The 18,926-nt window shown below is 41.0% G+C and overlaps 1 protein-coding gene across 1 annotated transcript; it reads left to right on the forward strand.

Moving 5' to 3' along the window:
• The first annotated feature begins 6,660 nt into the window (after positions 1–6,660).
• On the forward strand, positions 6,661–7,617 carry LOC130869130 (Y-linked testis-specific protein 1-like). Its single transcript, XM_057761196.1, has 2 exons — positions 6,661–7,221; positions 7,369–7,617. The coding sequence occupies exons 1-2, from the start codon at positions 6,661–6,663 to the stop codon at positions 7,615–7,617; spliced, it is 810 nt and encodes a 269-aa protein (XP_057617179.1).
• Positions 7,618–18,926: the final 11,309 nt, after the last annotated feature.

Consider the following 18,926-nt stretch of genomic DNA (forward strand, 5'->3'; position numbering starts at 1 on the left):
CTTGAGTACATTGTTTTACAAAAAGTTAAACTGTAATCTTTACTATTTTGGTAATACATTAAAGAACTAGGAGTTTTTTACATTTATTTCCACACACGGGTGGGGGGAGAGAAAGAGAGAAAGAGAGAGAGAGAGAGAGAGAGAGAGAGAGAGAGAGAGAGAGAGAGAGCACGATACCAAGCTAATTTATAAAAGAAAGCATTTTACAGTTTCAGAGGGTTAGTGCATCACTGTGACTCTGGAGTCTCCAACATCTTGGATCTTTAGTACAAATCCAAGCTTCTTGTTCTCAGCTTTATATGATGGCCTCTATGAGCCTGCAAGCCACATGCCATCAGGGCTGTAACATTTTTCTCTGAACTAATGAGGAAGATTTCACAACCTCTTAACTCCAGTATTTTGGATTCTAAATTCAGGCAAGTATTTTTGTACATTTTGGATGGAATATGGCTCTCTCATTGGATTCCATTTGTATAAACTTTGAACTCTTGGTGTTTTCCTTTGTTGAATAAGCTTTACTTTGTTTTTGGAGTAGATTCTCTAGGGATTTTCTTTTTACATGTTTCATGGTTATCTAGGTGGGATCTTTACCTTCATTGCATTTCTCTGTACCTCTTTCAGCACAAACCTAGGTGTAGGCATTTTATTTCCTGTTCTTCCTTTTTCTCCTCAGATTGTGCATTTGTATTTCTCTTTGCTCTGTTTGCACTTTTCTTTCTTTCTTTCTTTCTTTCTTTCTTTCTTTCTTTCTTCCTTCCTTCCTTCCTTCCTTTTTTTTGGGGGGGGACAGTGTTTCTTTGTAGCTTTGGAGCCAGTAGTTGGGGTTTTAGCTCAGTGGTAGAACACTTGCTTAGCACTTTTTCATTTTAGAGCTGCATTAAGAATGATTACTAATAACCATGAGTCAATACAGTCTTGAATGAAATCTCTGCCAATAATATTGTTCCAAAACTCTTCAATTTAGCCTCAAGCAGGTTCTTAGGACAAGGGCCAAAAGCAGCCATATTGTTGGCTAAAACATTACAAGAATTGTCTTTATTCCAGTTTCTTTTTAATTTTTTTTTATTTTTTTATAAATAATACCATTCAAAATTTGCACTTCCTCCCCTCCTCCCATTTCCCTCCTATTCCCCCACTCACTCTTCCCCTTATCTGCCAATCCAAAGAGTGCAGGGTACCCTGCCCTTTGGGAAGGCCCTCCCCCCTCCATCCAGGCCTAGGAAGGTGTGCATTCAAACAGACTAGGATCCACAAAAGCCAGTATATGCAGTAGAGACAAATCTCAGTGCCATTATCATTGGCTTCTCAGTCAGCCCCCATGCATCCAGCTGGATTTAGTTCAGGCACACTGTCTCAGTGGGTGGACCAACCCTGCCTGGTCCTGATGTCCTTACTCATCTTCTACCTCCTTCTGCTCTTCAACTGGATATTTGGAGCTCAGTCTAATGCTCTGCTGTGGGTCTCTGTCTCTATCTCCATGCATCTCTGGAAGGTTCTATGGTGATATTCAAGATAATCATCAGTGTGAGTATGGGACAAGGCCAGTTCAGGCACCCTCTCATCTACTGCCCAAGGACCTAGCTGGAGATATCCCCGTGGACACCTGAGAATCCTTCTAGAGCCAAGTTTCTTGCCAACCCTAAAATGGCTCCCTTAATTAAGATATCGTCTTCTCTGCTCCCATATCCACCCTTCCTCCATCGCAACCATCCAACTCTCCCAAGCTCTCCCTAATTCTTCCCTTCTCCCTTCTCTCACCCCCCTCCCCTTCATCCCACCCCATCCCCACGTTCCCAACTTTTGCCCAGTGCTCTTGTCTGCTTCCAGTTTCCAGGAGGATCTATATGTTTTTCTTTGGATTCACTTTATTCCAGTTTCTAATACTGTTTCACCCTGAAACTTCTTGAACTGGGCCTCTATAATCCACATTGCTCTCAGTACTACTGTCTTCAAAGCTCTTGTAGCATTTTTAAGCCCCACTTAAAACATTCAACCACTTCCCTCATGCAAAGTTCCCAAGTCAACATTCCTCTAACAAGCAGCTTGACCAGTCCTGTCACAGCAATACCATGTAACAACGTTATCATAGTTACTTTTGTATTGTAAAGAGACACCATGATGAAGGCAGCTTATAAAAGAAAACATTTAATTGGGGGCTTGCTCATGGTCAGAGAGTGAGTCCATGACCATCACGTCATGGGGCATGGCAGCACACAGGCATGACACTGGAGAGTAGCTGGGAGTTTTAACCTGATCTACAAGTTGGTAGCAGAGGTGGTAGAGGGAGGGGCTGGACCTGTCTTAGGCTTCTGAAATCTCAAAGTCCACCTCCTGTGAAACACCTGTCCAACGATATCACATCTAATCTTTCTCAAAATGGTTCCACCAACTAGGGATCAAGCATTTAAATATAGGAGCTTTTATGGGACCATTCTCTTTCAAACCAACACATTAATCAAAATACTATTTTAGGACCCAAATTGCTCAATATTATATGATTAAGAAACAGCACAGCAGATTCAGAGACTACTAGAGAAAAGAAATATATATTATAAGCATTATAAGCAACTTCTAAAACTTTACAGTGATATCTTGCTGCCTGGACAGTAACCCAAAGTTCTTCTGTAACATCGGGAAATTTTTCTTCAGCCTACAGGCCCATTGTATCTGGCAGACTTTTCCATGAAGCAGTGAATTTGAAATGCTGTTTTGCCTCTATTGGCAGTTTGTCAGTCACTTTCTTCTGTGTCCTGCAGAATGTCTGGAACATTTCATGAAGCAGGAACCCTGAAGGACTCAGGAGACATTTTTATGGTGTTGGTTTTCTTCTACTTTATGCAAGTTACAGGGATCAAACTCAGGTTGCCACGCCTTGGTGGCAAAAACCTTTGCCTTTTGAGCCCTCTTATATTTTCACTGGAATAAGGGAATAGACTTCCTCCCTTATTCTGAAGAACCACAGAAAAGGCCTTTTTCTTAGTGGGGCATGAGAATGTTTGCAGTTGGAGTATGGAAGGATGTTTTGCACACATTTTCTCTGTCTCTGTCTCTTCAGAAAACTACCCTTGTTGAGGGACCAGGTGTATGCCAAGTTTGCCTATTTAGTATTGGGAGTGATAGCCAGAGAAAATGAGGGGGTTGTCTGAGTTTCCTACCGGACTCAGGCATTGAGATCCAGTATGGTGTTTTCCAGCAGAAGTTTCTTTTCAATTCTATTTTGTTTCTAATTGCTGTTTCATAAGAGGTCTCTTCAGGTACTTAATGCTCTTTGGGCTTCCCCTCCGGAGAAGTACTTTATATGTTTATTATTTGTTTATCTTAAAGTTTTTCTGAGGTCTATATTTGAACTTATTATGCAGCCCATGCTGGCCTGGGACTCAGGATCCTTTCCCTCAGTCTCTCAAGTGCTAGGATTACAACCATTTGCCACCAGTGTCCAGTTCAGAGCAATACTCTAGCCTGAGATGTATTTGAACAACATCAACTTTGATCCACTGGGAAGTGTACTTTGTGGTATACTTTTTCCCTCTTGGTAATTGTCTCCTTCTTGTTCATGGGTGATCTCTTGAGGCTGAGTGAAACTGGTGTGGTTGAAGACTGAGTCAGAGGAGCTGAGGGGGGATGCCCAGGAGAACTCTTCATCCAAACTGTAAATACCCATTGATGCAGAGTGACAGGGTGAGGACTTGTTTATTGTAGTGGTGAGCTGAGGGCCTCTTCCCACAGCCGGGCTCATGGCTGCCTGGCTAGCTCATGCCCCAAAATAACGACACACACACACAGTATTCTTTTAAACACTGCTTGGTCCATTAGCTCTAGCCGTTACAGGCTAAATCTCATATCCTGCAATGAGTCAGTTCCCATGAGCTCTGTCACAGTGATCTCATATTGATAACCTATTCAGTGTTCACGTCCAGGACATTGAGTTTTAATTTTTGTCCTAATCTGATAAAGAAAAAAGATGAGGAGAATAGAGGAGCCTGATGTAAGGCCTCAAAATGGTTCATTTGAAAAGTAAGACTGCCTGCCTCCATGTGTGCTTCCAACCTTTATTAGCAAATCCATCCTCATATATTAGCTATACACAACCCAAGTGTCCAGCACACTACAAACCACAGTTTAAACCTAACTGCTTTTGATTTCTGGAACAATTGCTGTCCCATCTATGTCTCATAACAACACAGCAAGGTATGTAAGAATGCCCCACACACCCCCTTACAGGAATTTCAGGACCCCAAAGAGGCAGAAAGTTATCTTTATAGGAAATACAAATGTTTCTTCAGGGACAAAATGATGTACATTAAAAAACAGATTGGTGTACTCACTACGATTGTATGTGATATGATGCACACAGGATATTGGTTCTGAATACTTGGCCCTCAGGAGGTTTTTGAGGTTGTGGAGAACCAGAACCCTGCTGGAGGAATTGGTGTCTGAAAGGATTAGCCTTGATGTATCAGGGCATCTTTCATTGGTCCCCAATGTTTACTGATTTCCTTACAGGGAACTAGAAGCCTCCAACTCCTGCTGCATGGCTTCTGCAACATGAACAGTGAGAACTTCCTCCACACCCGGGTTGTTTTCATCACATAAAAAGGTGTAAGTCAGAAGCAATGTAACACACCAGTTTAGAATTATGATTCATAAAATGGTTATTTCTTTTAAGGGGCTCCTGCAACACACCTATTTGGAAATAGCAGCAAAATTTACCAGTATGTGACAAAAACCTATTTTAGTTTATCTTTCCGGAGACAGGATCTGATCTCTAGAGTGGTTCCCAGAAAGCCTTGGGGTGACCCCAACGAGGACATTGGGCAGGTGAGCTGTGGGTGCCTGCACTGTGCCATTTCCCTAGGCACTACTGGTGTATTGTCCCATAATCAGACTGATGACTATCTTGAATATCACCATAGAACTGTTGTACAGAAAAGGATGGAGATAAAGACAGGGACCCACATCAGAAAACTAGACTGAGCTTCCAAGCTCCAGTTGAAGAGCTGAAGGGGAGAGAATAAGAGCAAAGAACATAGGAATACAAGGGATGGTCCACCCACTGAGACACTGTGTCTGAGCTAATGGGAGGTCAACAAAAACAGCTGTGCTGGGACTGACAGAGCATGGGATCAAAGTGGAAGCATTATATATAGATGCATACCTTCCTCAATCTGGATGGAGGGTGGGCATGGGATTCCCACAGGTCAAGGTACCCTGCCCTGTATTAGGACTGGAATTGAGTGGAGAGGATTGGTGGTTGCGTGAGTAGTTAGGGGGAGGTGGAAAGGAAGTGGAAATTTGAAATTTATTATTTATGAAGTAAGAAAAAAATCAATAGAAGATAACCAATGGAGAGATGGGATCTAAGAAAAAAAAACTTTCATGTGAGTTGTTGACTCAGACATCAAAAACTTTTTCAGAAAAATAAGATACAGGGACTGAGTTGCTTTGGTAAGAGTGTGACTTGAGTAATTGGGAAGATGAGTGGGGGCTTATTTTGGGTCCGCTGGTGGCTGTATACAGCTTTTGAGGAGCTGAATGCTGGATGTTTCTGTGGGTAAATAAGGAAGTAACAAGCTTGTGAGGGGATTTCTGACATAAGTAGAGCCTTGGTGATGTCACAAAGCCTTGGTCGGTGGTAGCAACTCTGTTCCACTCAAAGCACTAGTCTCCCATGAAGGTGGGTTTATTATCCTCACAGTGCCTGAGAAGGACAGTTCAGCTCCTGGTCTCCACAACTGTTCAACAGGCGTTTTGCACCTGAACATTTCCGGAAGATGGAATCTGGAGAGGTAGGACATTTTCTTTTGGTAAATATGTTTCCAAAGCAACTAAGACCTCTGTAGTACAAAAAAGTTTTCCTTCAAATGTCCTGCGTGTCCACCATTTCTGTTGTTACCAGCTCCTATATTTGATAGCTGTGGGGATGGTGAATTCCAGCTATTCTTCCCACTTTATCTTTGCTAACAATATCAAATTCATCAATCCACCAAAATGGCAAAGCTCCTCTTTGTCCATAGGTGTTTTAAAAAGATACTAATTATTTCTCAATGGCTGCTGTTGCCCAGAATAATGAGTCTTTCAGGTTGAAGTGGGTCTCACAGTACTCACTTCCACAATGAAGACACAGAATGGCTTTATGTAATATACCTGGGTCTGGATCAGGAGACACAAATCAGAGAGCCAGTGGACTGGAGTGCCATGACCTTGGGCAGGCTGTCTTGGATTGAGCAACCTACCTATTAGCTTGATGTCGAAGGAGACGTGTGGATATCCTTCGAATTCTTTGTTATCTGTTCAGATTTTTCTTACTCATTTCGGGGATAGGCATACCTTCTCCTCTCATTGACTTAGTCAGTCAGAAAGTAGGTTTCTCAGCAGAGGTCATTTGCCTTTGGGCAGCAGGAATGTGTCTCTGAGATTGATATACTGAGCTCTAGAGGAAAATTTGCTAATTGTCCTATTCATTTCTTAAGAGAAAATTACAGTTAAGTATACAAACGTGTTGATCAATATCTTTGTCTCCTGCACCAAAGTTCTTCCAGAAAAGGGCCATGACCTGACGGCCTCCCCTTGTTATCCTTGCAGGCACTCATGGTTGAGGCCACGACTTTGTTTCTGAATTAAACAGAAGGAAGATTCTTTCAACCTAGAGAGTGTGCAGTTATGAAGCCCAAGCAAAGAAAGATAGCCAAGAAACAGCGGACCAGGAAGTCAGTGGCCTATCTCACTAAGTCTACAGCCATGATGAAGATGCCTCTTAGTTTGAGATGCATGCCACCTCTCCAGAAGAGTAATGGGTCATCTCTCCAGAAGCAAACACTGAGTAGGCCTTTTGAGGCCCTGGAGAATATTCTCGGCCGCAGAATTTCTCATGGCTGGAAGGAAGCCAATGAACCAGTCATCCAGTGGAAAGCCATCATTCTAGATCAACTGCCAACAAATCCCTCTCTCTATTTGTTGAAGTATGATGGGATAGATTGTGTCTATGGATTGGAGCTTCACAGTGATGAAAGGATTTTAAACCTTAAGTTCCTGCCTAACAACATACCATTTCCTCAGGAGACAGACACTCATCTCTCAAACACCATAGTTAGCAGAGCAGTGAAACATACATTTGAGGGCACAAATGGCTCTAATGATGACTGGAAGGGGATGGTCGTAGAGGAGGTGCCAATCATGAAGACCTGTTTCTATATTACCTACAAGAAAGATCCGGTCTTGTACATTTAACACCTCCTGGTTGACTACCTTGAAGGCAACCTCCACATCATTCCAGTCTCTATGGAGGAGTGGACTGGGGTGGTCCAAGCTGAGGTGCAGACCATGAAGACCTGTTTCTACATTACCTACGAGAAAGATCCAGTTTTGGACCTTTACCACCATCTAGATGAATACATTGAAAGTAACCTCCACATTATGCCAGGATGTCCTCCCATAGGGGTGAATTTGGAATTAGGCAGGGATTCCTTGGCAGGCAAAAGCATGCAGAACAACGCAAAAGATGGAACCCAAAAGATAGGTAAAATTATTTACCAAGTTCCCACCAAACCTTCGGTGCATTTCATCAAATTTTATAATGACTTCAATATCTATGTTTATGATTTAATGAAGATGTGTTAAAGTGAAATTCACAAATTTTGGGGGTCAGATTTAAACTGTGTTTGGGGAACTCTTTTTTTCAGAAATACCTCAGGTCTTCTATTAATCCTGGTATCTTTCCCAATGGAATTTTTTTTTTTTGCTCTAAAAATAAAAATTTGTGAAGATGTTATGTTGTTTGGTCAATGATGGAGTGTCTGGAGGATGGGACATCACAGAAAGAAAGGCCTCAAAACAAAACAGGACTTATGGTCTTTTCTCCTTGGAGAGGGAATGATGAAAGGACATCCAGTGTGTGGAAGAGGACAAGATGGGTGTTTAGGAAACTAAGGAGAGTGGCCAAAAAGATGTAGGATCTCAGAGGGATAATGCATGAGGGGAAAGATGTCATATGTCAGGCTACACTCTCAGTACTATTATGACTCTGTTTCTTTAGCAAATATTCTTCTCAACATAAGAAATTTCAATTTTACAATCCCTCTATTTTTATTGTTATTAAACACATATACACACACACAAGTTAATGCTCACCAACTGATGAGAGCTCAACTTAGTGGGCCATTCTGGGGTTGGTAAGAGACTTATCTTTAGCGGTGTTCCTATAAGGCCATGGTGTTACCCCAACTAGGACCTTGGGCTGGTGAGGAGAGGGTGCCTGCAGTGTACCATGTCCCTAGGCACTAAGACTGCCTTGTCCCATAATCCAACTGATGACTATCTTCAATATCATCACAAAAGTTTTGTTCGGCAAAGGATGGATATAAAGACAGTGATCCATATCAGAAAACTAGACTGAGCTTTCAAGCTCCTGTTGAAGAGCAGAAGGGGGGAGAATATGAGCAAAGAAGTCAGGAATATAAGGCTAAGTCCATCTTCTGAGACACTCTGCCTGAGCTATTTGGAGCTCAACAGAACCAGCTGTGCTGGGACTGACAGAGCATGGGATCAAAGTGGAAGATCTAAATGTGGCTAACAATTGGGGCAGATTGAAAACCCAATGATAATCGCACTGGGATTTGTCTCTACTTCTCATACAGGCTTTATGTGATCCTAATATGTGTGAATGCCTACCTTCATCAATCTGCATTGAGGGGAACTAGGGTTGTCCCGATAATGAATCATTTATTTTGCAGTGGGTCTCACAGAACTCACTTCTTTAAAAAACACACAGAATGACTTTATGTAATATCCTGAGTCTCAATGAGAGGACAAAATAAAGACAATCAGTGGACTGGAGTGCCATGACCTTGGGCAGGTTTTCTTGTATTTAACCACCTAACTATTAACTCAGTGTTGAAAGACAGGTGTAGCTGTCCTGCAAATGCTTTTCTATCTGTTCAGACTTTTCTTACTCATTTTGGAGATAGGCATACCTTCTCTTTTCATTGACTCAGTCAGTCAGGAAGTAGGTTTCTCAGCAGAGAGCAAAATACATACATCCTTCCCTTCTTATGCTTGCTTGAACTCATAATGGAGACAACGAATTTGTTTCTGACTTAAACATAAGAGTTTTTTCAACCTAGAGAGTGGGCAGGTAAGAAGCTCAAGCACAGAAAGATAGCCAAAAGACAGCAGACCACTAGTGAACCTGATAGAAGGGATAGAAGGAAGTACTCTACAACATATGGTCACAGGAGAACACTTCCTAAATAAAAACCCAGCAGCACAGACATTAATGGCAACTTTGAATAAATGAGACCTCCTGGAACTGAGAAGCTTCTGTAAAGCAGAGTACACTGTCACGAAGACTAAAAGGCAAACAACTGACTGGAAGAAGATTTTCACCAACCCCTCACAGACAAATGTCTGATCTCCAAAATATATAAAGAACTCAAGAAACTCAATGTTAAAATACTAATTAACCCAATTAAAAATTGGGGTACTGAACTGAACAGAGAATTCTCAACAGAAGAAGTTCAATTGGACAAAAGACACTTAAAGTCAGGCTCAACTTCTTTAACAATAAAGGGAAATGCAAATCAAGACAACTTTGAGATATCATCTTACACCTGTGAGAATGGCAAAAATAAAAGACACCAATGATAGCCTTTGCTGGAAAATTGTGGAGAAAGGGGTATACTCATCCATTTCTGTTGGGAATTCAACATGTGCAACTATTCTCAATCCTGAATATATATGCCCCTAATATAAAAGCACCCACTTATGTAAAAGAAACGTTACTAAAACTCAAGGCAGTCATCAAACCACACACACTAATAGTAGGAGATTTCAACACTCCTCTCTCACCAATGGACAGGTCAATCAAACAGAAACCTAACAGTGAAATAAGAGGATTAAGGGAGGTAATGAACCAAATGGACTTAACAGACATCTATAGAACATTCCACCCAAATAGGAAAGAATATACCTTCTTCTCTGAAGCTCATGGAACCTTCTCGAAAATAGACCACATACTCGGTAACAAAGCAAACTTACACAGTTACAAAAAAATATCAGTAACCACCTGTGTCTTATCAGATCACCATGGATTAAAGTTAGAATCAACAACAATGCTATCCCCGGAAAGCCTATGAACTCATGGAAACTGGACAGTCAACTACTGAACCTCACCTGGATCAAGGAAGAAATAAAGAAAGAAATTAAAGTCTTTCTTGAATTCAATGAAAACGAAGACTCAACATACTCAAACCTATGGGACACTATGAAAGCAGTGCTAAGAGGAAAATTCATAGCATTAAGTGCCCACTTAAAGAAAATGGAGAAAGCACACATTGGAGACTTAATAGCCCACCTGAAAGCTTTAGAAAAAAAAGAAGCAGACTCACCTAGGAGAAGTAGAAGACTGGAAATAATCAAATTGAGGGCTGAAATCAACAAAATAGAAACACAGAAAACAATCCAAAGAATCAATGAAACAAAAAGCTGGTTCATGGAGAAAATCAATAAGATTGATAAACCCCTATCCAAACTAATCAAACGGTGGAGAGAGAATACGCAAATTAACAAAATCAGAAACGAAAAGGGAGACATAACCACAGACTCAGAGGAAATTCAGAGAATCATTAGATCTTACTACAAAAATCTGTATGCCACAAAATTGGAAAATGTTATAGAAATGGACACTTTTTTAGATAAGTACCATATACCAAAGTTAAACCAGGACCAGGTGAACAATCTAAATAGACCTGTTAGTCGCAAAGAATTAGAAGTTGTTATAAAAAACCTCCCCACCAAAAAAAGCCCAGGTCCAGATGGCTTCAATGCAGAATTCTACCAGAACTTCCAAGAAGACCTAATACCTATACTCCTTAATGTATTTCACAATATTGAAACAGAGAAGTCATTGCCAAATTCCTTTTATGAAGCTGAAGTTACTCTGATACCAAAACCACACAAACACACAACCAAGAAAGAGTACTACATGCCAATCTCACTCATGAACATCGACGCAAAAATACTCAATAAAATACTGGCAAACCGAATCCAAGAACACATCAGAAAAATTATCCATTATGATCAAGTAGGCTTCATCCCAGAGATGCAGGGCTGGTTCAACATACGAAAATCTATCAATGTAATCCATCATATAAATAAACTGAAAGAAAAAAACCATATGGTCATTTCATTAGATGCTGAAAAAGCATTTGACAAAATTCAACATCCCTTTATGATAAAGGTCTTAGAGAGATTAGGAATACAAGGGTCGTTCCTAACTATAATAAAAGCTATTTATAGCAAGCCGTCAGCTAACATCAAATTAAATGGAGAGAAACTCAAAGCTATTCCACTAAAATCAGGCACACGACAAGGTTGTCCACTCTCTCCATACCTCTTTAATATAGTGCTTGAAATTCTAGCAATAGCAATAAGACAACAAAAGAGGATCAAAGGGATTCAAATCGGAAAGGAAGAAGTTAAACTTTCATTATTTGCAGACGATATGATAGTGTACATAAGCGACCCCAAAAACTCCAGCAAAGAACTCCTTCAGCTGATAAACACCTTTAGTAGCGTTGCAGGATACAAGATCAATTCGAAAAAATCAGTTGCCCTCCTATACACAAAGGATAAGGAAGCAGAGATGGAAATCAGAGAAGCATCACCCTTCACGATAGCCACAAATAGCATAAAATATCTTGGGGTAACCCTAACCAAGGAAGTAAAGGATCTATTTGACAAGAACTTTAAGTCAATGAAGAAAGAAATTGAGGAGGATACCAGAAAATGGAAGGATCTCCCTTGCTCTTGGATAGGGAGGATCAACATAGTAAAAATGGCAATTCTACCAAGGGCAATTTATAGATTCAATGCAATCCCCATCAAAATCCCATCAAAATTCTTCACAGATCTTGAGAGGACAATAATCAAATTTATATGGAGAAACAAAAAACCCAGGATAGCCAAAACAATCTTATATAATAAAGGAACTTCTGGAGGCATTACCATCCCTGACCTCAAACTCTATTACAGAGCCTCAGTATTGAAAACAGTTTGGTATTGGCATAAAAACAGAGAAGTCGACCAATGGAACCGAGTAGAAGACCCTGATTTTAACCCACAAACTTATGAACACCTAATTTTTGATAAAGGAGCTAAAAGTATTCAATGGAAAAAAGAGAGCATCTTCAACAAATGGTGCTGGCAGAACTGGTTGTCAACGTGTAGAAGAATGAAAATAGATCCATATCTATCACCATGCACAAAACTCAAGTCCAAATGGATTAAAGACCTCAATATTAGTCTGAACACACTGAACCTGATAGAAGAAAAAGTTGGAAGTACTCTACAACATATGGGTACAGGAAATCACATCCTACGTTTATCACCAGCAGCACAGACATTAAGGGCAACATTGAATAAATGGGACCTCCTGAAACTGAGTAGCTTCTGTAAAGCAAAGGACACTGTCACTAAGACAAAAAGGAAACCCACTGACTGGGAGAAGATCTTCACCAACCCTGCAACAGACAAAGGTCTGATCACCAAATTATATAAAGAACTCAAGAAACTAAACTTTAAAATGCTAATGAACCCAATAAAAAAATGGGGCACTGATCTGAACAGAGAATTCTCAACAGAAGAAATTCAAATGGCCAAAAGACACCTAAGGTAATGCTCAACCTCCTTAGCGATAAGGGAAATGCAAATTAAAACAACTTTGAGATACCATCTTACACCTGTCAGAATGGCTAAAATCAAGAACACCAATGATAGCCTTTGCTGGAGAGGTTGTGGAGAAAGAGGCACACTCATTCATTGCTGGTGGGAATGCAAACTTGTGCAACCACTTTGGAAATCAGTGTGGCGATTTCTCAGGAAATTTGGGATCAACCTACCCCAAGATCCAGTAATACCACTATTGGGAATATACCCAAGAGATGCCACATCAAATGACAAAAGTATCTGTTCAACTATGTTCATAGCAGCATTGTTTGTAATAGCCAAAACCTGGAAACAACCTAGATGCCCTTCAATGGAGGAATGGATGAAGAAAGTGTGGAATATATACATATTAGAGTACTATTCAGCAGTAAAAAACAATGACTTCTCGAATTTTGCGTGCAAATGGATGGAAATAGAAAACACTATCCTGAGTGAGGTATCCCAGACTCAAAAAGAGGAACATGGGATGTACTCACTCATAATCGGTTTCTAGCCATAAAATAAAAGACATTAAGCATATAATGTGTGATCCTATAGAAGCTAAATAAGAAAGTGAACCCAAAGAAAATCATATAGTCATCCGCATGGAGAGGGGGAAGTAGACAAGATTCCAGGGCAAATACTGGGAACTTGCGGGTGAGGTGGCATGGGGCAAAGGGGAAATAGGATGAGAAATATGAGAAGGGGAGGATGGGAGGAGCTCGGAGGATTGTAATGGTTGGGATATAGGAAGGATGGATACGGGAGCAGCGAAGTATATATCCTATCTAAGGGAGCCATCTTAGGGTTGGCAAGAGACTTGACTCTTGAGGGGTTCGCAGGTGTCCAGGAATATGTCGCCAGCTGGTACCTTGGGCAACTAAGGAGAGGGAACCTGAAATGACCCTATCCTATACTGATGAATATCTTGCATATCACCTTAGAACCTTCATCTGGCGATGGATCGAGGTAGAGACAGAGTCTCAATTTGGAGCAACGGTCTGAGCTCTTAAGGTCCAAATGAGGAGCAGAAGGAGGGAGAACATGAGCAAAAAATCAGGACCACGAGGGATGCACCCACCCACTGTGACAGTGAAACTGATTTATTGGGAGCCCACCAAGGCCAGCTGGTCTGGGACTGAATAAGCATGGGTTGATTCCGGACTCTCTGAGCATGGCGGTCAATGAAGACTGATGAGAATCCAAGGACAATGGCACTAGGTTTCGATCCTAATACATGAACTGGCTTTGTGGGAGCTTAGCCTGTTTGGACGCTCACCTTTCTGGACATAGATAGAAGGACCTTGGTCTTCCCGCAGGGCAGGGAATTTGGACTGCTCTTCAGTATCGAGAGGGAGGGGGAATGGAGTGGGGGGAGGAGAAGAGGAGTGGAGATAGGGGGAGGGAAGTGGGGGGAGGGCAATATTTGGGAGGAGGGGAGGGAAATGGGAAATGGGGAGCAGGTGGAAATTTTAATTAAAAAAGAATAAAAATAAATAAATAAGTAAAAAAAAAAGAAAAACATATAGGCATCATCCTGAATATTAGCCTCCATTAGGCGATGAAATAAGACAGAGACAGAACCCACATTGGAGCACTGGACTGAAATTTCAAGGTCCAAATCAGGAGCAAAAGAGAAAAGAGCACGAGCAAGGAACTCAGGACCGCAAGGGGTGTACCCACACACTGATGCAATGGGGATGGTCTATCAGAATCTCAGCAACTACAGATGGCATGGTTCTGTAAAAGCATGGGATAAAACAGGACTCCCTGAAAATAGTGGACAATGAGGACGACTGAGAACGCAAGAACAATGGCAAAGGGTTTTTGATCGTACATCACGTACTGGCTTTGTGGGAGTCTAGGCCATTTGGATGCACACCTTACTAGACCTGGATGTAGGTTGGTGAACCTTGGACTTCCCAAAGGGCAGGGAACCCTGATTGTTCTTAGTGCTGAGGAGAGATGTGGAATTTTTGGGGGGTAGGTGAGGGAAATGGTAGGCGGTGATGGGAGGAGGCAGAAATCTTTAATAAATAAATAAATTTTAAAAATTGCTTTGGCTATCCTGGGTTTTTCGTTTTTCCATATAAAGTTGATTACTTTCCTCTCAAGTTATATGAAGAATTTTGATGTGATTTTAATGGGGATTGCACTGAATCTATAGATTTCTTTTGGGAGAATTGCCATTTTTATTATGTTGATCCTCCCAAACAAAGAGCAAGGGAGATCCTTCCATTTTCTGGTATCCTCTTGAATTTCCTTCTTAAAAGTCTTAGAGATGTTTTCAAATACAACTTTGACTTCCTTGGTCAGAGTTACCCCAAGATATTTTATGCTATTTGTGGCTATCATGAAGGGTGATGCTTCTGTGAATTCCATCTCTGCATACTTATCTTAGTGTATAGGAGGGCAAGTGATTTTTTTTGAGTTAATCTTGTATCCTGCCATATCACTAATCGTCTTTATCAGTTGTTGAAGTTCTTTGGTACAGTTTTGGGGTCACTTATGTATACTATCATATCATCAGCAAATAATGAAAGTTTAACTTCTTCCTTTCCAATTTGAATCCACTTGATCTCCTTATGTTGTCTTATTGCTATTGCTAGAACTTCATGCACTATATTGAAGAGGTAAGGAGAGAGTGGAGTCACTGTCACAAGCCATTGCAGGGGCTACATTAACTGAGAAATTAGGGAACTCTTTTGAATATAGTGATCAGAGCTCTAAGGCTCAAGTCCCAGCCTGAGTCCTACCTCTTTGTTGGTCTACATGGTTTTCACATCCGAAGGATGTGGAGTTTATGAGGCAAGCCCCAAGAGGTTTGAAATACTGCAGGAATTGATATGCATGAAGCATCTGGGTGCACAATAAATGCTACTCCTTATCTCATGTAAAGTTGGTGCCTAGGATGTTGTGGTGATGGCTGCTTGGTATAGTGTTAGCATCAAAGGTCTGATCCCCCAGAAACCCACTTGGTGTTCTGGCTAAAGAGTCTGGCCTCACTGTCAATGGATATATTTGTTTAACAAGTTCTGCTTGAATGACTGCGGTTAGAGAATTACTGAGCTTGACTCCCAACATTGATCACTGTGCTGCTTAATTCATGTTCACACATACATGCATGTGAACCCACACACATGAGGAAACATGCATACACACATATACGCTGTAAGTAAACCACACACAAAATGAATAAAAGGCAAAGAGTGCCTAAGTCTCTGTTTGATCCCACAGTACCCCAGGAAATGGTAATTGGGGTCTTTTATAAACCTCTTACAAAGGACTTCAAAGAATGTCTGTCTTTCCAGGCCATGACATTTTATTTCAGTACCTTTAGCATTCCTCATCAGACCACACTGGGATCTGTCCATAGAACACTTGCACAGGACACTAATGTTGATAGGTGACCCAGATTAACTGAGAAGATAGTTATCATGATCCCCACCTCATCACACAGCCTTCATCTAAGGGAAAAGTGCTCACAAGCTCAATAAGCCAGCATTCTTTCACACCTTCCTGACATCAAACACAGACTTACAGTCATATTTCCTTCCATGAACTTTCAGGAGAAAAGCATGGAGAAAAACAGCAGATCTAAGGAAACACCTGGCCATGCTTCATTCCCTCAGGACCTTTCTGCTGTCTTTGGATATGCCAAAACCTTATTCATCCCTTTAACACTTACTGAGAGCCCTGAATTTGTAAGGTACCATTGAAACTTCTGGGACTGGGAGGTGAAAATTGAGACATATCTATGGCCCTCAGGGAACTCATCTTATATTCCAAAGAGATGTCAGATGGAAAAGTTTGTCCTAGATACTGTGAAATTTTTAGAGTCAGAAGAAATTTCAGCTGTAGCTGATACGAAAGCCCCTGCCTAATTGAGGGTGCTGGAAGAAAGTAGACATTGGAGATGGCCGGAAACCCAGTTCCCTAAGAATTTCCTTGAGTCCTGTGTTAACCCCACAGTATCCTGCAGGCATTTTTTGTAAGCTGGTGCCTCAAGAGTTGTAAAACTCCAATGAGTTATGCTTAGCTAACACAGACACACCGTTATAGATACCACCTACATTCTGGAGTGTTCTTTATCTGCAAGAGAAGCAAGTGAATTAAGGGAGAGCAGCAACATTCCTATGTCTCTTTGGGTTTTACTCTTAGATGATATTGAAGTTTTTGCCTTCAACAAAATCTTAAAGAACATACTGTCCACCAAGTCAGCCACAGGGGTAGAAAATTCATCACTGGGTGAATTATACCCTCCTCCAGGGGCCTCTGATACCAGTTGTCAACTAGGCGCTTTTTGGGTCTGGCACAAACTTCTGACCCTTCCCTCTTATGTAGGACAGATGAAGGAAGAGATATGCTTACTCCAAGACCAGACAAAACTCTCTGTATTTAAGAATAGTCAGTTAAGCTCAGCAGAGAGACACTACCAAGGAAAAGCACTTCAGTTATTTCCATTTTAATGTCCCTGATACATTCTAAAGTTTCAGCAAGACAGGTCTAAAGTGAAGAGTCAAATACCTGTCTCTCTTCTATACCAAACAGCCTACATTTACACTTGACTCTCCCTCGACTGTTGACTCCAATATAGACCCAAGCTGTGTGTGTTGTTTAATTTATAACTTTAAAATTTCGGCAGTCCCTGCAGCACAATTGTAGTGGATGCCACTTGCTAACTTGCTTGCAGCCTCAAACTCAGCTAGGTTTCATACACAGCACATGACCACTTCCAAGGGAATGATGCTACCCACAGTGGACTGGGCTTCATTAACACTTGACTAACAGTCATGCTTACAGACCCACCTGATGAGGCAATTCCTCAACTGAGACTCTTATCTGCTTCTAAGTTGGGTCAGGTTGGCAGTTAAAGCCTAATGTGATAGGGATGATGCGTAATTTTGATAAATCAATATATTGGTAAAACACCTATAATATAAAAAAATCCTATCCAATTTTCATTAAAATATTTACCCCTCATGGACATCCATTACTGCTCTGAAAATTTGTTAGGACACGTCTGTCAGAGGTTGACCCTCTTGTGTCATATATATCCTTGTCACATATAACCTCTCCCTAGATACACTCCTACTTGGGACTGAATCTTACATGTGTGTGACTTAGTTGAACTTGGCAGCTTGTTTCAATTCATACCAATATAGCTGATATCTCCACCTACAATCAAATTACACTTAGGTCAAATAAAAATAACATTTGATATCATGGAATGCCCAGGGAGCACATGTCTAGGAGACAATAACGTATCTCTGGAAGTCATGGGTACCAGCAAACAGATCTGCCCACGTCTCTGTAAAGAGAAGGAGAGCAACAGGTGTTCAAATCATAAAATGGTTGGGAAGGAAGTGCAGGTGCACAGCTCCTGGGAGAATCCAGAGGAATGTAGGTTTGAGCTGGCTCACTCCAAGATTGCCCAGATATATGCAGAAGTAGTTCCAGGATTCTTATTTCTTAATTAGAAATGTCAAAGACGAAAAGGAACAAATGCTCGGATTGATATTGGAATTGTAATGAAGTTTACAGAACAAAAGATTGAGAATACAGCAGTGTGTATGCCTGACCAATATATCACAGATCTCCAACACAAAATGAAACAATAAACATCCAAATTACCAGCAAAAAGAAGGACAGAATTCAGGAACAGCAAGAGCCAAACTGCCTGACAAATTGTTCTTACCTGTATGGCTCCTGGCAATGTGGGGCAGGAAGGAAATTTGTGCCCAAAGATAGACAAAGAGTGGGGCTTTTTTATATAGAATATTTTTTGTGTGAAGCATTGTACATTGCAAGAGGAAAAGAAATGGCTTTAAATCTCTGATTTTTTAAATACTCTCTCCATGTTCTTTCAAGTCAAATTAAAAGAGGCAGGTGGTGGATTTGGGTTTCTGTGATGTGAAACAATAATGAGAATAATAGTTGCTCATTCCAGAATTCATCCTTTTTCTTTCAAATAGCCCTCTCCCTGTCTCTTACACCTGGCCTGTTAACATTTCTTGAGGGCTGATGTCAACTCATGTGTCTCCCTGAGGAGCCCTCTCAGAACACACTAGCCTTCCATTTAATCTACTCTGGAAGCCCAACACTTAGGGTGACTTTGATCACACAGCCTACTGTGGTTGCACACACTGACACAATAAAGCTGTTACTGTGGGTCTTGCTCTCATTTCCCATGGAGTTTCAATGACCAGCTCCTCAAACAGCTCATC

Source organism: Chionomys nivalis, unplaced genomic scaffold, assembly GCF_950005125.1.
Source record: "Chionomys nivalis unplaced genomic scaffold, mChiNiv1.1 scaffold_28, whole genome shotgun sequence".
NCBI lineage: Eukaryota > Metazoa > Chordata > Mammalia > Rodentia > Cricetidae > Chionomys > Chionomys nivalis.